Genomic DNA, 22,420 nt, shown 5'->3' with positions numbered 1-22,420 from the left:
AACCACAAAATTAATAAAAACAAAAAAAAAAAATTCAAATCAAGTGAAATACATAATCAAACTCGATTTTACACAAATCTACCATTCACCCTAACAAAATCTATAAATCTCATTCCAAAATCATCAAATCTACTTAAAAACCATACAAATCTAACCTAAAAGAGTGGGATAGGGTTCATACATGAGGATTAGGGTGGAAATCGCGAGGGAGAAGAGAGAAAGCGCCGTAAATCGCAAGGGAGAAGAGAGGAGTCGACGAAATCGCAGGGGAAAGAGAGAGTGCGGCGGAGAGAAATGGGGAAGAAGGTCGGGCTCGACCTAATAAAATGAGGGGTCCGACGGAAATTATCCGTCGGAATTTCCTCGGAAATATTTACTATATCCGTCGGAATTTCCTCGGAAATCATTAATTCAATTTTCGCGAAATATTTGGCGGCTTGGTTTACCCGGTTAAATGAAAATATTCCGAGGAACCAGGTTTCCTCGGAATTTCCTCGGAATTTACCGAGGAAATTCTGAGGAACCAGGGTTTGGGGTTTCAAAACATCGATTATTTTCGCCGTATTTCATTTCTTATACAATTATAATGCATACCATTGAGGATTCTTTGTATAGATGATCATAAACCATGAAATAACAAAATTTCAAAAATAATTGTAAGTATTCCCTTTACCGTTTGTTAAAGTGTATAAGTGTTTCTCTTATGTTGTGTGGTTTTCGTTCATGCAATCGTAAAAGTGTTTGTTATTGGGTAAAACACCAAAGTTTGACTTCATAATCTGGTTAAGACACTTAATGAAGGTTATATACGTGTTATTCAATCCGTAAAACGTTGTTTTCGGTTTAAAACCCCAAGTTCCTCGGAATTTCCTCGGAATTTTCCGAGGGAATTCCGAGGAAAACTCTATCGTCGTCGGAATTTCCTCGGAAAATTCCGAGGAAATTCCGAGGAAAAGGAATGTATAATCAAATCCCTAAATCGACAAGATCTATTCCGAGGAAATTCCGAGGAAAACCTTTCTGCCCTCGGAATTTTTAAAATCCCCCCAACGGCTCTCCAACGGCTCTCTAACGTCTATAATATTTCCTCGGAATTCATCAGTTTTTTCCGAGGAATACTATTTTCCTCGGTATTCCGTCGGAATATTCCGACGAAATGAAATTTCCTCGGAATTCCGTCGGTATATTCCGAGGAAATTCCGAGGAAGCCAAATTTTGTGTTTCCTCGGAATTGCCTCGGAAATTCCTCGGTATATTCCGAGGAATTCATTTTCCGTCGGAACGTCCGTCAGAATACCGCTGTTTTCTTGTAGTGATAGAAAGTATAATAATTTTTGATTAATTTTTTGTATATTTATATAATACATAAAATAATTAGTAGAACACAATTAAAGAAACTGATATATTGATTTAATGATCTTATAAAAACATTACATTTGTATATAGAGAACTATAATAATTATTAATGTCTTATCATGTACATATATGTCTTAGAAGTCATTTATACAAAAATGAATAAAATTATCCATCATGGCTTACAAAGTCATTTTATCTTATATATTAAACAAGAAGTCACTTAATTGACTTTTCCTTACATGTCGATTATTTGTAAAGTTTTAGGAAAATTGTTATAATTTTCTTGGTCAATAATGTTTAATTTTATTTATTTTAGTTTATATTTAAAAATAAAAATAAATCTAGAACAAATTAATATCAATTGCCAAATAATCTAAATTATATTACAAATAATGATATATGGTAACTATTTGTTGAAATTATATAAAAAATAATAATGTTTGATCAATTATTTATATATTTAAAAATATATAAAATATATAATATAATGAACGAAACTTTATAATTTTTAATTATTTTAATTAGATCTAAAATAAAAGGTAAGTCTAAAACTAATTATTATCACTTGCCAAATAACCTAAATGATATTAAAAATAATAACTAATGGTTGCTAATTTTCAAAACTGTAGAATGTGTAATATATGTTTGATCAATTCTTTTTATATTTATATAAAAACAAATTAATAGAAATTTTTTTATAGAAATCGATATAATGATTTCATATTCATATAAAAATACAGCCCTATATATATATATTATTAATCTCTTATAATGTCCATATATGCTTTATAAAGAATTAGGCTTTGAAGATTGGACGGATTATATTTAACAGAACTTGTGAGAAGTTTGATTCAAAAAATGTTTTGTATTTAAGATGGATTTTTGGTTAATGTGATAATTACATGTATAATTCCTCAATTATTTGTTATTATTACATCAAATTTATGGAAAATTTACGACTGATTTTCAAACCATTTGATAATGTTTCTTATTATTATTTTAAAATTATGACATTGTATACATAATATATATTAAAAAGTTTCTTATACTTTATAATATACTTTTAGTTATAAATTTTATAAAATCATTTTTATATTATATATATATATATATATATTTGGATATGCGCTTCCAACACGTACCCACTTCCTAATTTGTTTTAAAAAACTCGCTTATACGTTTCCATATGATTATGCTTCCACGTACCGCTTCCAATTCCATGCAACATAGTGTTACTACCTCCAATAGAGGTTAGTCTCCTACCTTAAATAATATTATGTTCATGATTCTCACTAATATGTTGGAAATTAATCAACTGAACCATTCTTCATGTATTTATATCCACAATTACAAATGTATGATGTTGATAAACACATATAGAAGAAAACTTAGCAGTTGGTTCAATTGATATATAGATAGAACTTAAAAGACACAAATCACAAATAGAAGAAAAAAGATCAAACGGTGGAGGACGGTGATGATGGAGATGTTGTTGGTTTAGCAAGTCGTCGTGGGAGACCACATTTTGGCAAACATTCTTGGTAACAAGGCTTGTTTTGTTTGCCACATCTAATGGAACAGACTCTGAAACAAAAGAATCTTGAATCTTCTGTTGGCTTGATATCATCACCATCATCAACATCAACATTCATTCCATTGCATACTTGTAAAACAAATCCCATCATTATCAATGCCATGACCATATACACCTTTCCCGCCATTTTCCTCTTACAAGTTTTTTTCTGTTCAAAACAAAACTCTAGGACTTCTGTTTGTTGTATGAGATGTGTAGATTGGTGATAGAGAGGAAGGCTTTAATATAATGAGGTTTTGCCTCTATATATAGTACATTTTTTTTGTTTTTGTTGTTTGATATGTTTAGTTTGGTTAGATTTATGTCTGGCTTGATATAAATAGGATTGGCTAAGTATTGTTTGAACTGCATTCTTGTTATGTACTTTAGTGGCTGGAAAATATGAAAATATGTGAGGTATAGTTTACATTGTGGTCTCATGGATTTTAATAAAATTTAAATCTAACAAAAATCTACGGTTATTTAATCAATGATTCTACATTTCTACAGTGAATAGTAATAGCGGAACCAAACTTTTACATATCAATACTGAACATCCATTGGTTGATGTATTGACTAAGCCACTCTTTCCCGCACAATTTCATCATCTCATTGGCAAGATGATTTTATATTTGTTAATCATGCTTACAATATTTTTAATTATGATTTGGTTTTATTCAATTAGAATTTTCTATATCAAATTAGAATCCACTAGTATTTAGAAATTTTTTGAATACATAATCAATCGAAAAATTCCAAGCAATTTCATGGTAAATTACTAAAACATAAATTTTAATGATTTGATGAGTTACACATACTAGCTGTGAAAAAACCAAAGTTAACATAAAGACAAACTACTATAGTATATTTTAAGATCCCATGATTTCAAGTTTATGAAATAAATAAGAGAAAGCCAATCTCACAAATTCCATCAAGTACAAACAAAAAACAAAAATTATATACTAGGCAAAATGTGTATTATAACAATAACTAGAGGGTCAAGATTTGGAGGTAGAGGAGGCTCATTACGAGGACGTGATAGTTGGGGAGGTGATGATAACAGAAGAGGTAGAAGCAGTGGTGGAGGAGGAAGCAGCTGGTCCCATGGAGGTAGTTCCAGAATTTGTTCTGATGATTGGTTGATTGGCGGTGGTAATGACAGAAGATCATCAAGCAACAGAGCTTCCCGAGAGAGGTGAGTTTTTCTTTGAGCTTCAAATAAATCTATGTTAAACTCTGCGCACTTTCCCTATGAACTGATTGATTGATGTATGTAAAACATGAGTATTGGAGGTGCTTGCTTCAATTGTGGGCGTTCAGGACACATGGCAGCAGATTGTCCTAACAAGAGAAGGTTCTAAAATGTTCTTATTTAATGGTATCCTTGTCCTTTTTTGGTGTTATTAATGTGAATCCTTTCGTGCTTGTTGCGATCACGGAGGATGTGTGCTTCAGAGAAGGTTTAGCAATAAGCATAGTGCAGAAAAAAAATAGAGGCGGAAAGTGAGCAAGGGAGATTGCTTCAGAAACACGGGAAAGCTGTTTTTATATTTAGGTTATAGTGATCAGATTCCATGTTTCAGAGTTTTGTATGATTTAAGTGGTTAGTGAAGTCTAAACACACTACTCTCATGTTTTGTTTTTGTTGTTGTACGTTTCTATTGTTATATATGAATCGGGATCACATGTGTTTTGACAGAAGGTGGTCTATGTCCTTATAATAGAAAACAAGTTTGAATGAACTTGCCACACAAATACCAGAGATATAATTAAAGTTTATCATAACTCTCAAATTTTCCTTCTTGATAGACGAAATCTTCAGCAGTTAGCTTGATCCATCAAACAGTGGAGGAAGGTGATGATGGAGATGTTGTTGGTTTAGCAAGTCGTCGTGGGAGACCACATTTTGGCAAACATTCTTGGTAACAAGGCTTGTTCTGTTTGCCGCATCTAATGGAACAGACTCTGAAGCAAAAGAATCTTGAATCTTCTGTTGGCTTGATATCATCACCATCATCAACATCAACATTCATTCCATTGCATGCTTGTAAAACAAATCCCATCATTATCAAAGCCATGACCATATACACTTTTCCCGCCATTTTTCTCTTACAAGTTTCTTTGGTTCAAAACAAAACTCTAAGATTTGTGTTTGTTGTATGACTATGAGATGTGTACATTGGTGATAGAGAGGAAGGCGTTTATATATTGAGGTTTTGCCTCTATATATAGTACATTGTTGTATTTTTTTTGTGTTTTTGTTGTTTGATTTGTTAGGTTGGTTAGATTTCTGCTTGGTTTGACATAAATAGGATTGGCTAACCATTGTTTGAACTGCATTCTTGTTATTCATTTTTTTTTTGTTATATCATTTAGTGACTGAAAATTATGAACATATGCGAGGCATAGTTTACTTCTACATCATGAGGTATGAATTTTGAGTCTCACCGAAGACAATATATGTAGATTAAAAGAGAAAAGACTACATAAGATTTTTAGCATGGTCTAAGAATTACCGTCACGCGTGGATTTCGTAAGACGATCCAGAGTGATATTCTCAATCGTGAATCCCTATAAAGCAAATAAAAATTCTAATTGTAATATTTTCTTTGTAATGTTTCTCATAGTTTTTAATATCATATTTTATCAACGTTAAAAACGTTTACTAAAATTGTTTTTGTCATTTTTAATGAACAAGAGACCATTATTGTTGTCTCATGAATTTTTTAAAACGTTTAATCCAACCAAAATTTATTGTTATTTAATTTAATATTTTATGCTGACAAAAACTTAAATATTGTAATATACTTTTAAATTCACTTCTTTTATTAAATTTTGTATTTGTTAATCATGCTTACGAGACGTGAGATCCAATGGCGGGGCGGTTGGGGTGTTAGATTTTCTGTAACAGGTTATCCACGATGAACTTCCTAATGACTCAGAGACTTGTGTGCACCGTTCTTGGCGTGCATGAAAAGAAGGCTCTACCATTCTAATGCACACCAGCAGCCAAAAGAGAACGGTGTGGTCTCTGGAGTTATACCAACTAGCTCACGAGGTAGTGATATGAATTCAAGTTGAGAATTATAGATAAGTTGAGCCAATAATAACAGACTGAGTCGAGTTAGTATATATGCACATTAGATACATCTTTTTTGATAATTAATTAAACAATATGAGGATTTTGGTGAAAACAAAAAGTTAAGATAAATAGAAATAATCTAGGATATTATGAAATCCCATGAATTCAAAATTTTAATGAAATTATTACAGAAAGCCAATCTCACAAATCCCACCAAATACCAAAACAAAAACAAAAAATTATATAATATAGGTAGAATATGTATTAAGTTGCACAAAAAAAAAGGTAGAATGTGTACTACATTACAATAATAACAGTAATCATATGGTTATATAGAAGAAAAAAATACGGCCAAACATGGACTTCCTAGTAAAGATGCCACTGCCCAGCAACCTGTAAAATTTTAAACAAAGCAGACATTAATAATCATCACTTACGTACTCCTTTTGTCCTAAAGATTTCTACAGAACTATAAAATTCTAAAGAAAGAAGACATTAGTAATCATCACATACATAAACCCCTTCTGTCCTAAAGATTCTACAGAACTATATACTATAGACATGATATAACAAAGCATCAGCTTCCACAGCCTTTATTCCAGATTCTCTAGTTAAATTTTTACTTTTATACATCAGAACATGAGCTGGAAAATGATTATCATTGACTGTTAAAACATACATACCTGATCAATTAATCTGGATATCTCTTTACTGATGCTGCTGCCTAGGCTGCAACCTAAATAAAACGTTAATAGATTCGTTAACTCAAGAATCTACCAATCAAGAATCCATTGATTCAAACTTGTAAAACATTAGGTACACGCTTCTACATTACATATGGTTCTAATGAATCTTTTATTTCATTTTTGACTACTAGTGATTAGAGGACAGTTGCAGCTATTGGTTTGTACCTTCTCAGCTTCAGGAGAAAAGACTGCCTTCACCTCCTGAAACACATCTTCAATGGGCTTTGCGGCATGAATCTGAAGAGCCAAGTAGAAACAACAACACTTTGTTACAACTTACAACTGCTTGACCTTCAAGCAAATATAGAAGAAAAAAGATTTTTACCTTTCTAACTTTCCCCTTAGCTTCATAGTACTGAATCACTGGTAAGCTAGATTCAAGAAACACCTTGAAACGCTTCCTTATAGTCTCAATATTGTCATCCTCTCTCCCCTTCAACAGAGTTAACAATCAATATATGTATATATATGGAACAAGAGGCTACACTGAGTAAACGCTTATTACTAACCTGGTTACGTCCTAATAAGCGTCTCTCCATCTCTTCCTCAGGACAATCAAAGAACAAGACAAACTTTGGTTCAATCTCAGTCTACAGAAACCACCAAAGACATGTCATTTAAGCAATTTGTATTGCCAAACATAAACATTTTGAATGTTAACTTACAACTTTTTCAAATGCTGCTCGGTTCTCCTCATTGCGAGGGAACCCATCAATGAGGAACTTGTCATTCCCGTTCTCCTGAATTGCTTTCTGGAGAAGCTTGATTGTCACCTCAGAAGGTACAATCTTCCCTTCTTTGATCATATTCTGGATCATAGTTCTGTTGGAAAAAGACAAAACACTTACACAAAAATAAAGGATCTCAAGAAGGATAATGAATGTGAAGCTGATTAAGGCCATACCCATTTTCAGAACCTGATTTAATCTCAGCCCTGAGAAGGTCTCCAGCACTGAGATGTGTGTAACCAAAATGCTCAACGATATAGGCACACTGTGTACCTTTCCCACTGCCTGGACCACCTGCTCAACATAATACAGAACATAAACCTCAGAAGATGTACAAATAACTTTCAATAAGTAGAACTAAGAGAGAATCTCATGGTTCATAAGGACAATGCAACTTACCCAGAACAAAAATAACATTTGGTTTCTTTGCACTTGAGGTTCCATTTACCTCCTGGAGAAAATAGATCACAAACAAACTTCAAAATAGGCTTTAACAATGTATCTCATAAGCAGAACAATCACTGTATGTAATTGGATTATTTTAACAATAATTAGGATTATTTTAACAATAAGATCATTATTATAGTCACACAACAATCTTCTACATACTTAAAATGGTTTATAAAATTCCATCAGAAGTGTGGAATCATTACCTTGTTTGCAGCATCAACAACGGATCCCATGGTACTAATAATCAATTCGTTCAAATATTACCTGTGATTAATAAGAAGGATTTAAATCATTTTTCATTAAAATCTCCATTAATGGAACCAAAAGCATAGATCTAAAGGGAACATAAAGGTGGAAACTTTAAAACAGCTTTAGCAAATTCTACAACACAAGCTAATAAAAGATCAAGTGATGTAAGCACAGACAAATGCTGACGTGTATATAGAACAACACACAAAGAACCCAGATCCGACAGAACATAAAAATGAGAACTTTGAAACAATTCAATTCTAAAAATATGTGCTTTTGATTCTATCTAGACGAATCTGAATTCATGTGACTTAAGCGCAGATCTAAATCTGGAGAATGAATCAAGGATCTAATAAAGATGCAAGCTTTGGCTGAATTGTAAGAGATCGAGCATTTGGGACAATGACATGAGTGAAAGACACAAACCCATTTTACATATGTTTTTAGAAATTCGCATGCAATTTTCAGACAGGATTATAAGAAGCTGTGAAAGAGACAATGGAAAAAAGATCTGCAAACCTGAAGCAAAGGGAACACGGAGAGCTTTGATTAGACGCTGAAAGGTGAGAAATGGAGAAGGAGAGGCAAAACCGATATAAATAAGCGCACATACATATGTTTTTATATATTTATACATTCCGTTTTAATTATTTATTTAATCTTCTGTTGGTTACTTTTTAAGTAACGTCCATGTGTCTGTTACTTTTAGTTTTGTTTTTTCAATATAATACTTTTTTTTGTTATTTGACATTTTTAAATTAAGCACATAATTATTTTATATTATTAAATCATGCCTAAACATTTTTAGTAAATTTCAGGATAAAATGATCATAAAACATAAAAATTTGATAAAATTATAGTGAAACAAAAATTTGTCTAAAAGTACTTAGTTTGACAAAAACAAAGTTGTTGCCAAAGAAAAAAAGATTGACAGAAAGAATTCTTGTAGTAGTCGAGAGCTTGTCATAAGAATATCTAATCGTCAACATACATATATTAGAGTTTTCTTTTTTTTTTTTTGAGAACTGGCTTTTGCATATTTTAGAGTTATAATGATGGGCATTAGTTTTTTACGATTCCAATGAATAAATAAGCTTTACTAATCTGAAATAGTATTCATACATGCCACACAATGAAAAATATGCTTAAAGGTTTCTTTGACAACGTTGTGCAGTAGATGGAGTGTTCATGCTGAACTGTGATTACAACTTAGTAAATTTGCTTATGCGGCCTCTAGACCGGGTCTGAATTCTGAGGTCTATGAGCCAAACGAGCCTAACATATGGACCTTGCGTATCATTGTCATAGATTTTATTAGAGTTCTTGCTTTTGTGTAACACTTTTTTCATAAGTCAAGCAAGGTACTTCGAATTTAACGATTCAAGTTAAGTCTACTCACGTGGCACATCGCTTATTTCCATGAAAAGTTTATTCGTCTCGCTACAAAGCATCCCAATTGGTTAACAATTTTATAATGATAGAGGTGATGATCTTGTGATAAATCATGCACGGTAACCTACTTTTAATCATAAACCTCAAAAAAAGTATTATGTAAATTCAAGCTTGACTTGCTCGAAAACTTTATCGGCTTTGGCAATTACTATTTGAAACTATGGATATTCAAAACTATAAGTATGTTATAAAGTGAAGGTTAACAAATAGATATTATTAACTAGGTTTGGACGTAGAGCTCAAGATTATGAAGAATAGAGACAAGTTTAGAAATGGTGAGAGGTTTCTCTTGAAAGTCATTAAGTCCAGCTTCCATAAACTCTTTCACCTCTTCTTCCTCAGCTCTAGTTGTTACTCCTGCTATCTTGCTCTCTATCCCCATCTCTCTTAGTCTCCTTGTGGCCTAATACAAAAATATTCAATTAATCAATACAAAACAATCCATCAGTTATTGAAAAATACTAAAATGCATTTATAAGGAGTCTAATTCCAGCATTAAGTAGAACAGTTTCCTAAGGCTTCTTTATTATGGATGAGTGAAAGATATATCAATATACCTGAATACCATTCATGATGGGCATATCCATGTCCATGAGGATGAGATCATAGTTTCTGCCGGAACAATGAACGTCAACGGCTTCTTGGCCGTTAGATACGACGTCGTTTTTAATCCCGAGACGGTCCAAAAGTTTATGATGGACACTTTGGTTTACAAAGTTGTCATCGACGACCAAAGCTGTTAACTTCGACGCTTCCAAATTTGGAACTTCACCAGCCATCTCAAAAACTTCTAAGAAAATATTATAGACTTCTAAGCAAATATGTTTGTGATGGAATCTGAAAAACTCGTTGCAGTCTCTATTTAAAAGGAGAAGACATTGATAACGATAAGATTCATCAACTTATGAAAACACCCAAAAACAGGATCAGTTGGATTTTGTTTTGGATTCTGAGGAGATCTAGTGGTATTTTCCATTTTTTATTACACCAAGATTGATCAAAGATCTTTAACTTTTCATGATACTTAGAGTTTAGATTTAGATCAATTAATGTCAATGTATTGAGATATTAATTAGCCAAAACACAATGGGAGCAAGAGACATGAATAGCAAATAATCATATATGATTATAGTTTTAGAGATGTTTTCTGCTAATTTTAGCAATAAATATCACATTAGTTATTAAATATCTAAAATTCATTGAAAGTTCTGAGATTATCAAAAATCTACGTATTATTTTTTTTAACAAAACATTGATAGAATGATATAACAAAATCTTTTACAGATTGCATCTCTTTCCTCAAAGATATTTTATTAGTTAAGTTAATTATTTAAAATCTGATAATTCCACAAACATGATTAGTAAATATATATGTCACTATTAAACATACACAATTGCCGATTTGATTTCTGACATTTTTATTATTCGATATTTTATATAAAAGTAAAAGAAAATATTTTACAGAGGTTGTGGCCTTGACTGAACAATGTAAACATCTTCACCAACCAAACAACCTTCAACGTCTTGTGCACAACCAAAGTTTCTTTCCAAGAAGAAACCAACCGAACCGAGTCTCTGACCAAGTCTCTGTCTAAACACCGAGTCAACCGTTAACCGTTTCTTGCTATAGTCAACGGTCAACCGAACATACTTGCCATCAGCAGGACCTTTCCCTGACACAAGAAGCTCTTCACTGAAGTTAGCAAACGCTAAGGTCTGCACAATCCCATCAAGCTTACCAGAAGCTAATCTCCACGGTGTTCCTCTCGTCCCCGAAGCTAAAGTCTCACCTAAACCAGGAGCAATCTCAGCTTCCACGAGGTTAGTGCCTGGATCAGAAGGACTCACCGTGTGGAGAACGAAAGATAAGTCAGGAGAAAGCATTTCTTGAACTAAAACCGCCATTGAAGCCTCTATTTGAGAGACACCAGCAGCTCTACGGCTCAGAACAGCTCTTCTTGTGTAGAGAGAAGCCCAAACTCGGCAAACGGAAGCAGAGAACACTGAAGGATCTGAGGGGCTCACGTTGGGGATTGATTCATAGAGTCCTGCTGCTGACATTCCAGCTAAGTCCTCAACGTTGGCGCTAGAACGAACAATGAGACGAGTGTCTTTGGGAAAGGCTTTGCTTATGCTGTTGATTGTTTCTTTAGGGACTTGAAGTGATTCCATCACTTTATGGATCTGATCACATATGCTGTCTAGCTCACCGTCTTGAGGTGTGGCGGTTTCTAGCTTTTCTAGGAGAGATGTAAACTTTTCTTCTGAGTTGCTTTGCTTTAAAGCTAACTCCATTGAGCCAAAAGGTATGACAACTCCGGTTGGAACCTTGAATGATGCTGGAACTCCGTGTTCGCTGTGCACTGCAGATTCATTTTAAAACCACACAAAGGAATCAGATATTGTTCCACTCAATTTAATCCCATTAAGACATTAAGAACCCTGTGATTCGGTTTATTTGGGTCGGATATTTTCGGTTTCGGGTAGTTCGGTTTGCACATTCCCACCAAAGTACACCGCAAAAATCAGTCCGGTTTTCGGTTAATTTCGGTTTTTAATTTTACTTCCGAAAATAACCGATTTTTTTTGTTTCACTTAAATTTTAGTGTAATTTTCTAAAAACTCGGATATTTTCGGTTAAATTGTTAGTTTAGTTATTATGGTTAGTTTGGTTAATTTGATTTGGTTATTTTGGTTAAATTTAGATATTTTGGTGTTTTTTTTTTGAAAATCAGAAACCGAACCTAACAGAAAACCAAATAATTTTCAAAATCTCACCGAATTAAACCAAACTCAAAACCATAACCGAACCAAAAACCAAAAATTTTGGTTCAGTTACAAAATCTGAAGGCCTAAAGAAAACTTTTACCTCTAGTAGAGGCTGCTGCTAGAGATGCAAGAAGACCACATGCAGCAGCTTTTGAACCACATGTTGATACATCTGAATCAGCAAGTGTTATGATTCCTCCACTAGGGATATCCTGTGAACGAACATTTCCTAAATCGGTATGCAATCTGAGTGTGAAAGTGTAGGTAGCCACAAGAGATATAAAGAGTTTTGACCTTGGATGAGTAAAGGAGTCTATTAGAAGATGAGGAAACAGGCTTTGACTCTTCATCATCGACAGATACACTCTTCTTATCCGTCCTTTTGTTATCTTCAGTTGACAGTATCAGATTCACATTGCTTGGAGATGCTTCCAAACTGTAAGGTTCACATTATAAAGAACATTAGGGAAGAGACATGGAGCCTCTTGGATAACGTGAGAATGAATTTACCTCACATATTTTCCAACAAGTCGCCGTATCTCAGCCACCTTTTCATCGTCATCACATGTCACAAAGACGATTTTCTCCTGTGTGATGGGAAAAAGAGTGCGTCAACAATGCACTTCTTTAGTAGATTTTTTTTTGGGAAATGAAATAAGGGGGTGAAGGTTATATTGCCTGCCGCGCTCTAACGCCGAGGTGAGACAAGTGAGGAAGTTCCTGGAGAAGCATGACTCCAGCTATGTTCCCATTAGCAGCACTTACCTGTTACAATGTAATCTTTAGTACTGATGTTAGGACTCACGCTGAGGTTGAATGTTAGGTTAAAAACCTCTTCATCTCCATCAGCTTTGTTGACTAATAGAATAACAGGACCACCATCAGTTGATGGTAATGAACCTGGCACAATGCTATCCACCTGCAGTCACAAAACCCAAGAGAAAAATATGCAATTGTGAATTCTCATCCAAGTTACAAAGCCAAGCATATGGTTCTAGAACACTAAGACATTAACTGTTTTATGCATTTGCAATTATCAGTAACAAGTTGTACTTAAGAAGAGTTCACACATAACATTATCTTTTAAAACACTAGCACTGAGACCAGACAGTATGAGTCAACAAAGCAATAAAGTGAAGACCAAAGCTATGTTGTTCTTTTGCCTTCTCCACGTACCTGAACTAATGTTCCAGAAGTTGATCCAGGTACAATGACGTCCCATCCCTCAGAACCAAGTGTGTTTCTAACAGCTTTCAGAAGAACAGTGCAGAGCTTTGAGATCTGAAAAATTATACTACAAGGTAGAACCACAGCTTTGGTCAGAGGAATATACAGAAAGAGAAACATTCTCAAATGATTTCATGAGGCTGCTTGTACGGCTTAAGTTAAGTACAAGGAAGTAAAGGACAGACTTACCCCGCACGAATCTCTGCTTCTGTATAGGTCTTGACACTGTTCTCTGGAATCCCTAGAGCTCTTCCTAATATCTGAAACGAGAAGCAAGTTCTATTAATATTAGCAGCAAAGTGATGATTTGGTCTAATAAGTCTTTTTCTAGTAGAACAAAACAATGTGGCCATAAGCAGCATGTGAATATGTGATTATGTGTACCTCCACATTAGAAGGAAATATTTGAAGAAGTAAATCAGAATATTCTGCTGTTAATCTCCTTGCTCTATCAAGTGTTGCTTTCAGCCTCATGGCCCAAATGGTTTTCCCATCCTCTTCCCCTACATAAGAAATGAGCATAAGCAGCTCCTAGTTATAGCTCTTACATGGAGAAGGAGTTGAGATAAGTGAGAGAAGGAAAACCTTCTTTTTCAAGTAGGTCTCTCTCTCGCCACGCTAGTAGTTCGTTTCCAATGGCTAAACATTCCTCTTGCTTCCAACCAGATAGACCCACTTGGTGAACACCCAAGACCAAAGCATCTAGAGGATCATTCCACGAGGAAACGTCTTTTGATCCCACATCTTTCGCCAGTTTAACAGCTCCTCCCATAGTTTCAACAGCATTGAGAAATCTACTCAAAATCATTGACAAGACGTGAGGCTGAGAAATAAAGCTCCAAAAGAAATAAATAAATATCTTATGCAGACCTGCTTAGTAGAACAAAAAAGTAGTCCTCAAGGCCAATCTCACAAAGACGCCACTAAACAAAAAGGTAGCAAACTATATAAATAAACAAATTGCTAATTGATAATATGCTGAATTGTATTTTTTTTAAAAAGAGCTCACCTTCTGGCGCATTGCAATGGCAGCATCAGGAGCATCATTACGCAAGCCGCTGTTAAGTTCCTTAACAATTGTTTCTCTTAGAGAAGCCAGAGAATGCATAGTTTTAATCAACTCCAAAACATTGCTTGATTCTCCGGATGCGTCAAGGCGCTGGTAAATATAAATTTCAATTTTTCACTCATGAAGAGACTACAATAACAAACTTTGCAATGACTGTGTTTAATTCTTACCTCTTTACATTCAAGAAACAAAGTGAGAGCAGAAAGACCTCTCTCATCCATAGAAACTTTCATAGAATCAAGTTGTTCTGTGAGGCTGCAACAAGATACAAGAGCTATAAAATCATTACACATATGATGAAAGAAAAGGGTTGGCTTCAGAAAATGTAAGTACCTTCCAGCATTAAAGAAATCCTTAAGCTCATTATGGAATATTTTGAACTGCTCCACAAAGTCTCCACTGTATTTTCCTGGGGTCTCAGTGATTCTCTCAAGCATTGCTTCTGTTGCAATTAGATCTTCTGGACCGGCATTGCGGTGAAGCTTGTTTTGTATGGTGTGCTTGATCTCTTGCTGGAACAAAGATGTGTTATATATGAATACTATAACAGTAACTATGGTCATAAAACAGCTAAAGAGAATATTATTACCTTGAGATCATGAGGAATGTCATTACGATGGGCGATGTCTCTAATTCTAGTTAGAGGGACAGATGCAGTGAACTCTGCTTTGAAAGAAGGTAAACACAGATGGATTTTCCGAGCAACAAGCACTTCCTACCATATAAAACAATATCAAACTTAGAGAAGCTGCAACTAAGTCAACAATAGCTACATGTTTTAAAGGCAGAGACCTTGGAAGCTCTTAGTAAACGGTTAAAACAATGTTCTAAACATCCGTCTATACCTAAACAAGACGATTTTTTAAAAATATCAGTCTAGACTTAAAAAATCGGTCTTGCCCGACTAATCAATAATCTCATGTAAAATGAATAATTACAGCCTAGCGATTTCTTGAACATTGGTTAAATATCAATAGTCTCTTCTAGGCTCCGAATAATCCGCCTAGTCGCTAATCCTATATAGTTACCACCTAGCTATTTCTTAAACATTACAATAGTGTGTCACCTCTGCAGTAGCATCTTTCTTGCTGCAAATGTTCTCCAACTCACGGAATATAAGCCTGGAGATCTCAGCATGCCGGTTCGGACGGTGATGCCCTCCATCTTCAAAACATGGAATCTGTCCTGTGTTTATCCACTGCATAAGATGCCAAACAAAACCAAAACGAAGATAAACAAAGGTGAACTCCCAGATAACGCTATAAAGAAGAAAAAAGAGAGAAACCTTCAAATACACTGCAGAGTATATAAGCGCCTTCAACCTTTCCTCCCTCTCAACACTCCCAACTATAACCTCCCGTACCATTTCAAGCTTTGAACACATGAACAGATTCAACAAATAAGAGACAGTTTCACCCAAAAGTGATAGCTTTTAACAAACTTTCTAAAAATTGGGTCTGAAACGACTATTTCAAACCAATTTTTTTTTATAGACGGTCTAGTTACTAGTGATTTTTAAATTTACTAGTAACTAGACATGGTCGTTAATGGACATGATCACACTCTGTCCACAAACAATAAATAGACAAATGGATATGGGCTAATGGAATCTAGGCGCCCGCCTAAACAATAATACTTTAGAAGGCGCCTGCCTAACCACCGCCTAGCGATTTCTTGAACATTGCTTTTAACTAAAGAGTACACATCCAAACTCATAGTAATACCTTTCTCCACCAGTTCCTAGAGTTGCGATCACCTTCCACCATCTTGAGACCCGGACCTTCAAGACCACTAGTATCCCAACTCCTCCCAACTTCTCTATCCCCATGCTCATTAGAACTCATAAAGGAAGCCTCTTTCCCTTTCCACTCCCCAGCCAACGCACTCTTCCGAAGCTGCGCACCGTTCTCACTACTCTCTCCCTCACCAACCTCCTCCTGAGAGACAACATCAAGAGCCTCTCTAGTAGCGTCCCAGTGGCATACAACGGAGAAAGCTCCGGACTTTGGGAGGTTTAGGACACGGTTGTCACCGGACTCCCATGAGAGTGAACCGTCGGTTTTCACAATGACGAACTTAAACTCCAGAGCCTGGTCTCCGTTGAGGTGAAGCTCGCAAACCCATCCAGTTTCAGTCCAAGTGAGAGGAGACTTCTCCTTCCATGAGCCAATCTCTTCAGCTGAGCCAAAGATAGCCACGTGCTCACCGAACTTGACTTGATGGTTAAGTCTCACGTTCAGCTTCACTTTCTTTCTCGACGGACCCGACCCGTCTTTGTTCTTCCGGTGCTCCTCACTGGGTCAGGTCAAAGTTTCGATTTTTGTAAATTAATCAACGGTTTTGATCGAAAGGAAGAGGAAAGGAAGAGACTTTACATGGTGGAGGAAGAAGCAGAGCAAGTGAGGAGACGACGCGAGTCTGATTGGCTGCGAATGTGGATTGCTCTGGGAGTGAAGTGGAGGAGTCTGGGGAGAGAGGAGTTTCTTGTGATGGAGGCGAAGGGAGAGGTGTAACAGTGGCTGCCAATGCTCTCCATTGGAGGTGGTGATAAGAGAGATTTCTCTTTTTTTTTTCAAATCTTCTTCAAAGTCTAGAAAAAATTGCCAAAAACATATCTAGAAAAATATCTTCTTTTTCTCATAACTTTTCATTGATTTTTTTTTTTTCAGTCCGATGTGGCCATGATAAAAAAAAAAAAAAAAAAACAGAGATAATAGATTTGTGTTAAAGCCATTCTTTTCTTAGAAAGTACGTAAAGTACACCAGTTTTAGACTTAGTAATACGATTCGTTTTTAATATACTTTTCCAAAAACAGTTGCAAAGAAATAGCAATGCTCCTTATTTATGATTAAGATTTTTATTTTTTTTTGTTTCTCATGTAATGTGTATTTTATAGTTTGGATTCAAATTCAAAAAGTATACGTTTCATTAGCAGAATCATTTTTTTGGTGTTTTCCCTTATCAAAGTAGAAGTTAGTAAGAGTTTTTAAGTGTATAGCTAGATTTTGATCCGCGCTTTCCAAGCGCGGGGTTGTTAGATTATATTATAATACAAAGTTTTATTATATCGAAAAACATAATTTTTAACAGCTATATAATCTACAAATTAGTTTATTTGAGATTTTATATGTACACTTTTACGTAAGTTTCTTTTCGACATGAGAATTATATCCGGATAAAAAAAACAAACCGAACCGACCCAAAATTATAGGTTTAGTTCAGGTCCAGAGAAGATAACCTATTGAGTTTTTTTTGACCTGCAGGTCTTTGTTTGAGTCCGGGTCCTACCCTAGACTCGATCATAAATACGTGTATATTAGGTATATTTAGATATTCCGAATATGTTTCCGGTATTATGGATATTATTTTTAAGTTTTTGGTTTACGATTAGAGTTTTGATTTCAGGTAAATTTTTCAAATAAAAAAAAAAAGGGTATTTGGATAAAATTTTGGGTATTTTTCAGTTCATCGTGTTAGATTTTGAATAAAATTTTAAATTTTTAGGTATTTGAATTTTTTTGGTATTTGTTTGAAGTTTCAAATACTTTTCGTGGTTCGAATATTTTTCAGATTTTTCATATATTTCAAATTCTTTTAGGATCTTAAATACTCGAACAGATGTGGACCCATTACGTCTATATCAGGTCCAACAACCTTTTGATATATATTTTTAATGTTATTGTACAAAAACATGGTTGATGAAATATTTTTCCGAGAAAATGTTAAGAAATAATATTAAGATCTGTTAAAAATATTTAAAATATTATATGTTTAGAATGATTAATGTATTATCAGAAATATATAACGGATACTATCGCAAAACTGATAATATAAGTAATTTATCTTGCTTTAAATCATATATTATATGATAAAAGTGATAATATAAAACATTAGTCTCAATGCTTTTACGATTAAAAATCAAAATGATAAATATAATAATAGTAATGTTAGGATTTAGGAGTGAGATTTAAATAAATAAAAGAATTGACTAAATTATTGTTAGAGAAATATATGGTAACATATTGTTAGTATAAATTTAAAGTAAGACCAAAAAATAATAAGTTAAATAAAAGAGTCCAAACAACTTTTATAGGTACATTTTTTTTAGACTCCTTCCCTTTTAATAGTATTGATGTTTGTTAAAAATTAAAGAATTTGACTTTGAGAACTATATTTAGACCATCTCCGATATAGTTTATTCTATTTTTTATTTTAAAACAGAATAACTTTATAATAGAATTTGAATTTACTTTGATGATACTCAATAAAGTTTTGAGTAGGCTAATAAACAAAAAAAACAAGTTATTAAGTAAATTTATTTTTTTACTCTATTATAGAGTGATAAATAAAGCATCATTGAAACATTTTTACTATAAACTTTATTTTATAATAAAAATAGAATAAAGTTGGAGATGCCGTTACGTATGTAAGCCGGTCAGGTCTTAATTGGTTAGAAAATTACTAGACTGGTTAGGGGATTCGTTAAGTCTTAATTGGTTAAAATTTTTTTACTACACTGTTTATGGGATTTTAACATATATAATATATAAAGTTAATGGCCTTTTGGGCTGAGCTTCTCAATCTCGTAAACAAGAAGCGAAAGCGAGAGTACTGTACTCTTAAGGGAACCAAGTAAATATCTAAGAAACCACAGAAAATGAATCTAACATTGAGACAGCAGGAGATGTAGACAACGATCAAATTCTTCCCAACTAAGAGATGAGTGACTCTTTTGTCATAGGATCGGATGACTCTTATCTTATATATAATATGCATTTTACTTTAATCATAGGTTCCCCGTTTGGTTTGTAAACCGTTGGACCAGTCTTTTACATTAAACCAGTCACACAAACAGTACGTGGAGCCGTTTGGTGTGTGAGGAATCATTAATCAAACAAACAACTCGGTTCCCTGACCGTTAAGTACTTCATGTTATGCAACGAATGTTTGTTATTTTTATATGAGCGTGACAATGTATATTTCAAAGTCTAAATATGCATTGTTGATTCTGTATAAGTAGAAGGCTATGTTAATGGACTGAAATTGGTTTAGTATGGAGCCTATGGACATTAAAAGATTTTTGTTAGTATCTCAATAGCTGCAGTGATAAAATTACCAGAAATTTTGCTACAAGAACTTTGACAACAACAAAGAAGTTTCTTTTCATATGATTTAAACTAGTAAAGAAATATGGTTACCAAGATGTAGGAGAAAGAGTAATTGGGAAGTAGAATTATTAAAAGATGATTCAAATTAGTACACCAACCAACTTAGCATTCTTTCCTTACAAGACTTCCAAACTTCAAAAGTTTAAAGCATGTGATACTTACTTTACAACTTATATAACTAACGAATATAAATTTTATAAATTATGGTTGTGTGTGTGTGTGTGTGTGTTTTAACTCTTTAATTTGAAAACTAACAAATTTTCCAATTCTGTTTATAACAAAAAAAACTAGAAAATAGAAATTTCTAGAATAGCTTAACTAATCAAACCTGTGGAGTAGGCTTTAGTGCAGGAGGAAGACTTCCAGTATTTCGTACTAAATTATCCATTTTTAAGTTTTCACAAGTGAAAAAACTCTAATACCAATTAATAATACATAAATAAATGAATATTAGTCTTTATACGTTAGATCAAGTCCCAATTCATAGTTGATGTGAGGGTTTCTATTATCATTCTTCCAAATAGTGGTCCTTATAAATCATTTCTGTACATAAAATTCTGGTATAAAATTAATTTTTGGGTCAGATTAATCTTTGCTTTTTTCAGGATCTAATATTGTGTCAAGATTCATATGTTTCCAACTTCAAATCATTTGATAATGAGTGTATTGATTTACTATGTGAGACTACAAACCTAGTGTGCACAAAAATCAATACATTTAAGTTATATATAGTCTTTGTATTATGAATTAAATCCATCACTAATAAAAGATAAACAAGTAAAGTAAGCAATCCTTGTCGGTATTTTGCTTTTCAGTCACTCCTTTCTCCAAATTAGCCAACTAACAAAAAAAAAGTGGCCACCCATACATATACACACCACTAGTTCATACCTCATTGTATACACAGCAAAAAAAAAGAGAAATTCTAGGAGAAAACCTTGTTGGGCTCTCTACCAGAGATCGAAGCAGACGAGTGAAAATAATGGCGGCGAGGATAGTGGTGGCTTTGGCATGTATAGTGGTGATCATAAGGCTGAGTGAAGCGGCGGTGTACAAAGTCGGCGACTCAGCAGGCTGGACAACCATAGCCAACGTAGATTATAAGCTATGGGCCTCAACCAAAACTTTCCACATTGGTGATACCGTCTGTGAGTTCCTTAATTTTCTTAACACATTAATTATACATTGAGATGAGCAGATCTTCATTCTAAACGTAATTATTCTGAGACTGACGGAAAGTGGGTCCTTAATGCGTAAGTGCGTAAGCATTAGGTTGAAAGTAATAGTACCACTCACGCCCTAATCATTATGACTTTTCGTTTTATTTCAATATAAACAGGAATAAATTGTTATATTTTTACATCTGCCCAAAGTATGAATGCTTATTAAGTTTAGAACTGATTTTAAAAATACATATTCTTAACTTATGATTGATAAATAATTATATATATAAACGTTATATATGATATTAGCAGTGGAAATTATTTTAGTCTAAGCCAACCTAATCTTTCTTTAAACTGCTCTTAGCCGATACATCATCCTTGTGAAAATATGAGAAAGAAAAAGAGAGTAGAATACAGTATAGTATAGCAGTCGAATAGAATGGATAAACATAAAAAAAAAAAATTATTATCTTTTTAGTTTCATGGTATTCCCATATAAAGTGTTGTTAACTTTTAGGCAAATTGAGTGAACTGAAACTAAACTTTTTGATTATGACAGTGTTCGAATACAACCCACAATTCCACAACGTAATGAGAGTGACACACGCAATGTACAGAAGCTGCAACAACTCAAACCCAATCTCCACCTTCACCACTGGCAATGACTCAGTCACACTCACCAATCACGGCCACCATTTCTTCTTCTGTGGCGTTCCTGGCCATTGTCAGGCCGGTCAGAAGCTCGACCTCAACGTCATTAACCCCACCTCCTCCAGGCCACTCTCTGATCCACCAATCTCCTCGGATTCGTCCTCCCCCTCTTCTCCTCCGTCCACTACTACGATTCCTGCCGCCGGAGTCCCCGGTCCATCTCCTAGCCACGCTGCTTCTCTCCCGAATTCGGCCGTAGCTGTGGTGGCTGCCCTTGTCTCTTGTCTCTTTGCAAATTTTGCTTATTGATTAGGATTACATATACGTTGCAATTCTTGCACATAAGTTTTTGTTATATGTCCAAAAATGTTTTTCTTATGAATTTTCCTTTCTACCGTATTGTTCTTTTTATCTAATTGATTCAAAATGTTTAGACCGTCAATAATAAAAAGAAACGTGTGCATTAACGATTTTGTTGTTTTTAGTGTACTTATTTTTGTAATAGTAAGTTTTCATTGAAAATGCTATGTTTAAACGAATATCAGAGATATCTATTACATTACAGCACAAACATATAACAACTTGTCTTATTACAAACCCCAGAAAACGTCTCTTTATTCACAAGGTTGTATGGATCATACTGTTTAAGCGGAAAGAATTTTCTTAAAGATTTTGTAACAATGGGTGTGCAAAAGATCAGTTTCGTTATTGTAGTTTTTATGTTTTTCCAAGTACC

At 34.1% G+C, this 22,420-nt stretch overlaps 6 protein-coding genes across 8 annotated transcripts; 1 reads left to right on the top strand and 5 right to left on the bottom strand.

Annotated features, from left to right (window-relative positions):
- Window positions 1–2,681: 2,681 nt before the first annotated feature.
- LOC111203221 lies at window positions 2,682–3,082 on the bottom strand. Its single transcript, XM_022696748.2, has one exon. It carries the CDS (start codon window positions 3,075–3,077, stop codon window positions 2,814–2,816), a length of 264 nt encoding a protein of 87 aa, XP_022552469.2. The 5' UTR covers window positions 3,078–3,082; the 3' UTR covers window positions 2,682–2,813.
- A 1,541-nt stretch (window positions 3,083–4,623) lies between these two features.
- LOC125600793 lies at window positions 4,624–5,570 on the bottom strand. Its single transcript, XM_048773377.1, has one exon. It carries the CDS (start codon window positions 5,029–5,031, stop codon window positions 4,768–4,770), a length of 264 nt encoding a protein of 87 aa, XP_048629334.1. The 5' UTR covers window positions 5,032–5,570; the 3' UTR covers window positions 4,624–4,767.
- A 566-nt stretch (window positions 5,571–6,136) lies between these two features.
- LOC125574913 (UMP-CMP kinase 3-like) lies at window positions 6,137–8,811 on the bottom strand. 3 transcript variants are annotated; one of them, XM_048773376.1, is made up of 10 exons: window positions 8,704–8,811; window positions 8,139–8,199; window positions 7,885–7,936; window positions 7,662–7,779; window positions 7,426–7,579; window positions 7,267–7,347; window positions 7,083–7,190; window positions 6,923–6,994; window positions 6,695–6,747; window positions 6,137–6,404 (listed from the first exon to the last, which is right to left on the bottom strand). In XM_048773376.1, exons 2-9 carry the CDS (start codon window positions 8,166–8,168, stop codon window positions 6,736–6,738), a joined length of 627 nt encoding a protein of 208 aa, XP_048629333.1. In that variant the 5' UTR covers window positions 8,169–8,199; window positions 8,704–8,811; the 3' UTR covers window positions 6,137–6,404; window positions 6,695–6,735. The 3 variants fall into 3 exon arrangements, with proteins under 3 accessions (XP_048629333.1, XP_048629331.1, XP_048629332.1); XM_048773374.1 differs by having other exon boundaries at window positions 7,423–7,579; window positions 8,704–8,810; XM_048773375.1 differs by having other exon boundaries at window positions 6,137–6,408; window positions 6,697–6,747; window positions 7,423–7,579; window positions 8,704–8,810.
- Window positions 8,812–9,729: 918 nt separating this feature from the next.
- Window positions 9,730–10,794, bottom strand: LOC125600784 (two-component response regulator 24-like). The gene is made up of 2 exons (XM_048773363.1): window positions 10,194–10,794; window positions 9,730–10,039 (listed from the first exon to the last, which is right to left on the bottom strand). The coding sequence occupies exons 1-2, from the start codon at window positions 10,413–10,415 to the stop codon at window positions 9,857–9,859; spliced, it is 405 nt and encodes a 134-aa protein (XP_048629320.1). The 5' UTR covers window positions 10,416–10,794; the 3' UTR covers window positions 9,730–9,856.
- A 186-nt stretch (window positions 10,795–10,980) lies between these two features.
- LOC125600783 (phosphoglucan, water dikinase, chloroplastic-like) lies at window positions 10,981–17,322 on the bottom strand. The gene is made up of 19 exons (XM_048773362.1): window positions 17,077–17,322; window positions 16,426–16,996; window positions 15,987–16,073; window positions 15,768–15,899; window positions 15,291–15,416; window positions 15,035–15,213; window positions 14,872–14,956; window positions 14,642–14,791; window positions 14,503–14,555; window positions 14,218–14,426; window positions 14,017–14,135; window positions 13,822–13,892; window positions 13,582–13,699; window positions 13,238–13,324; window positions 13,084–13,170; window positions 12,916–12,992; window positions 12,700–12,841; window positions 12,506–12,617; window positions 10,981–11,999 (listed from the first exon to the last, which is right to left on the bottom strand). Exons 1-19 carry the CDS (start codon window positions 17,235–17,237, stop codon window positions 11,095–11,097), a joined length of 3,471 nt encoding a protein of 1,156 aa, XP_048629319.1. The 5' UTR covers window positions 17,238–17,322; the 3' UTR covers window positions 10,981–11,094.
- A 3,412-nt stretch (window positions 17,323–20,734) lies between these two features.
- LOC125600795 (mavicyanin-like) lies at window positions 20,735–22,154 on the top strand. Its single transcript, XM_048773379.1, has 2 exons — window positions 20,735–21,018; window positions 21,593–22,154. The coding sequence occupies exons 1-2, from the start codon at window positions 20,853–20,855 to the stop codon at window positions 21,991–21,993; spliced, it is 567 nt and encodes a 188-aa protein (XP_048629336.1). The 5' UTR covers window positions 20,735–20,852; the 3' UTR covers window positions 21,994–22,154.
- Window positions 22,155–22,420: the final 266 nt, after the last annotated feature.

This window comes from Brassica napus, unplaced genomic scaffold, assembly GCF_020379485.1.
Source record: "Brassica napus cultivar Da-Ae unplaced genomic scaffold, Da-Ae ScsIHWf_2397;HRSCAF=3098, whole genome shotgun sequence".
Lineage (NCBI taxonomy): Eukaryota > Viridiplantae > Streptophyta > Magnoliopsida > Brassicales > Brassicaceae > Brassica > Brassica napus.
This window is presented reverse-complemented; position numbering and strand designations above follow the sequence as displayed.

Coding starts and splice junctions, on each gene's coding strand:
- LOC111203221 (XM_022696748.2), bottom strand. CDS start 3,077: ATGGCGGGAAAGGTGTATATGGTCATGGCATTGATAATGATGGGATTT.
- LOC125600793 (XM_048773377.1), bottom strand. CDS start 5,031: ATGGCGGGAAAAGTGTATATGGTCATGGCTTTGATAATGATGGGATTT.
- LOC125600784 (XM_048773363.1), bottom strand. CDS start 10,415: ATGGCTGGTGAAGTTCCAAATTTGGAAGCGTCGAAGTTAACAGCTTTG. Junction 10,040..10,193: donor CCATCATGAATGGTATTCAG/GTATATTGATAT, acceptor TTTTTGTATTAG/GCCACAAGGAGACTAAGAGA.
- LOC125600783 (XM_048773362.1), bottom strand. CDS start 17,237: ATGGAGAGCATTGGCAGCCACTGTTACACCTCTCCCTTCGCCTCCATC. Junction 15,417..15,767: donor AGAAAGATGCTACTGCAGAG/GTGACACACTAT, acceptor TTTATATGGTAG/GAAGTGCTTGTTGCTCGGAA. Junction 15,214..15,290: donor ACATTCCTCATGATCTCAAG/GTAATAATATTC, acceptor TCTTTGTTCCAG/CAAGAGATCAAGCACACCAT.
- LOC125600795 (XM_048773379.1), top strand. CDS start 20,853: ATGGCGGCGAGGATAGTGGTGGCTTTGGCATGTATAGTGGTGATCATA. Junction 21,019..21,592: donor CCACATTGGTGATACCGTCT/GTGAGTTCCTTA, acceptor TGATTATGACAG/TGTTCGAATACAACCCACAA.
- LOC125574913 (XM_048773374.1), bottom strand. CDS start 8,168: ATGGGATCCGTTGTTGATGCTGCAAACAAG. Junction 7,937..8,138: donor TTGTTGATGCTGCAAACAAG/GTAATGATTCCA, acceptor TATTTTCTCCAG/GAGGTAAATGGAACCTCAAG. Junction 7,191..7,266: donor GCTTATTAGGACGTAACCAG/GTTAGTAATAAG, acceptor ACTCTGTTGAAG/GGGAGAGAGGATGACAATAT.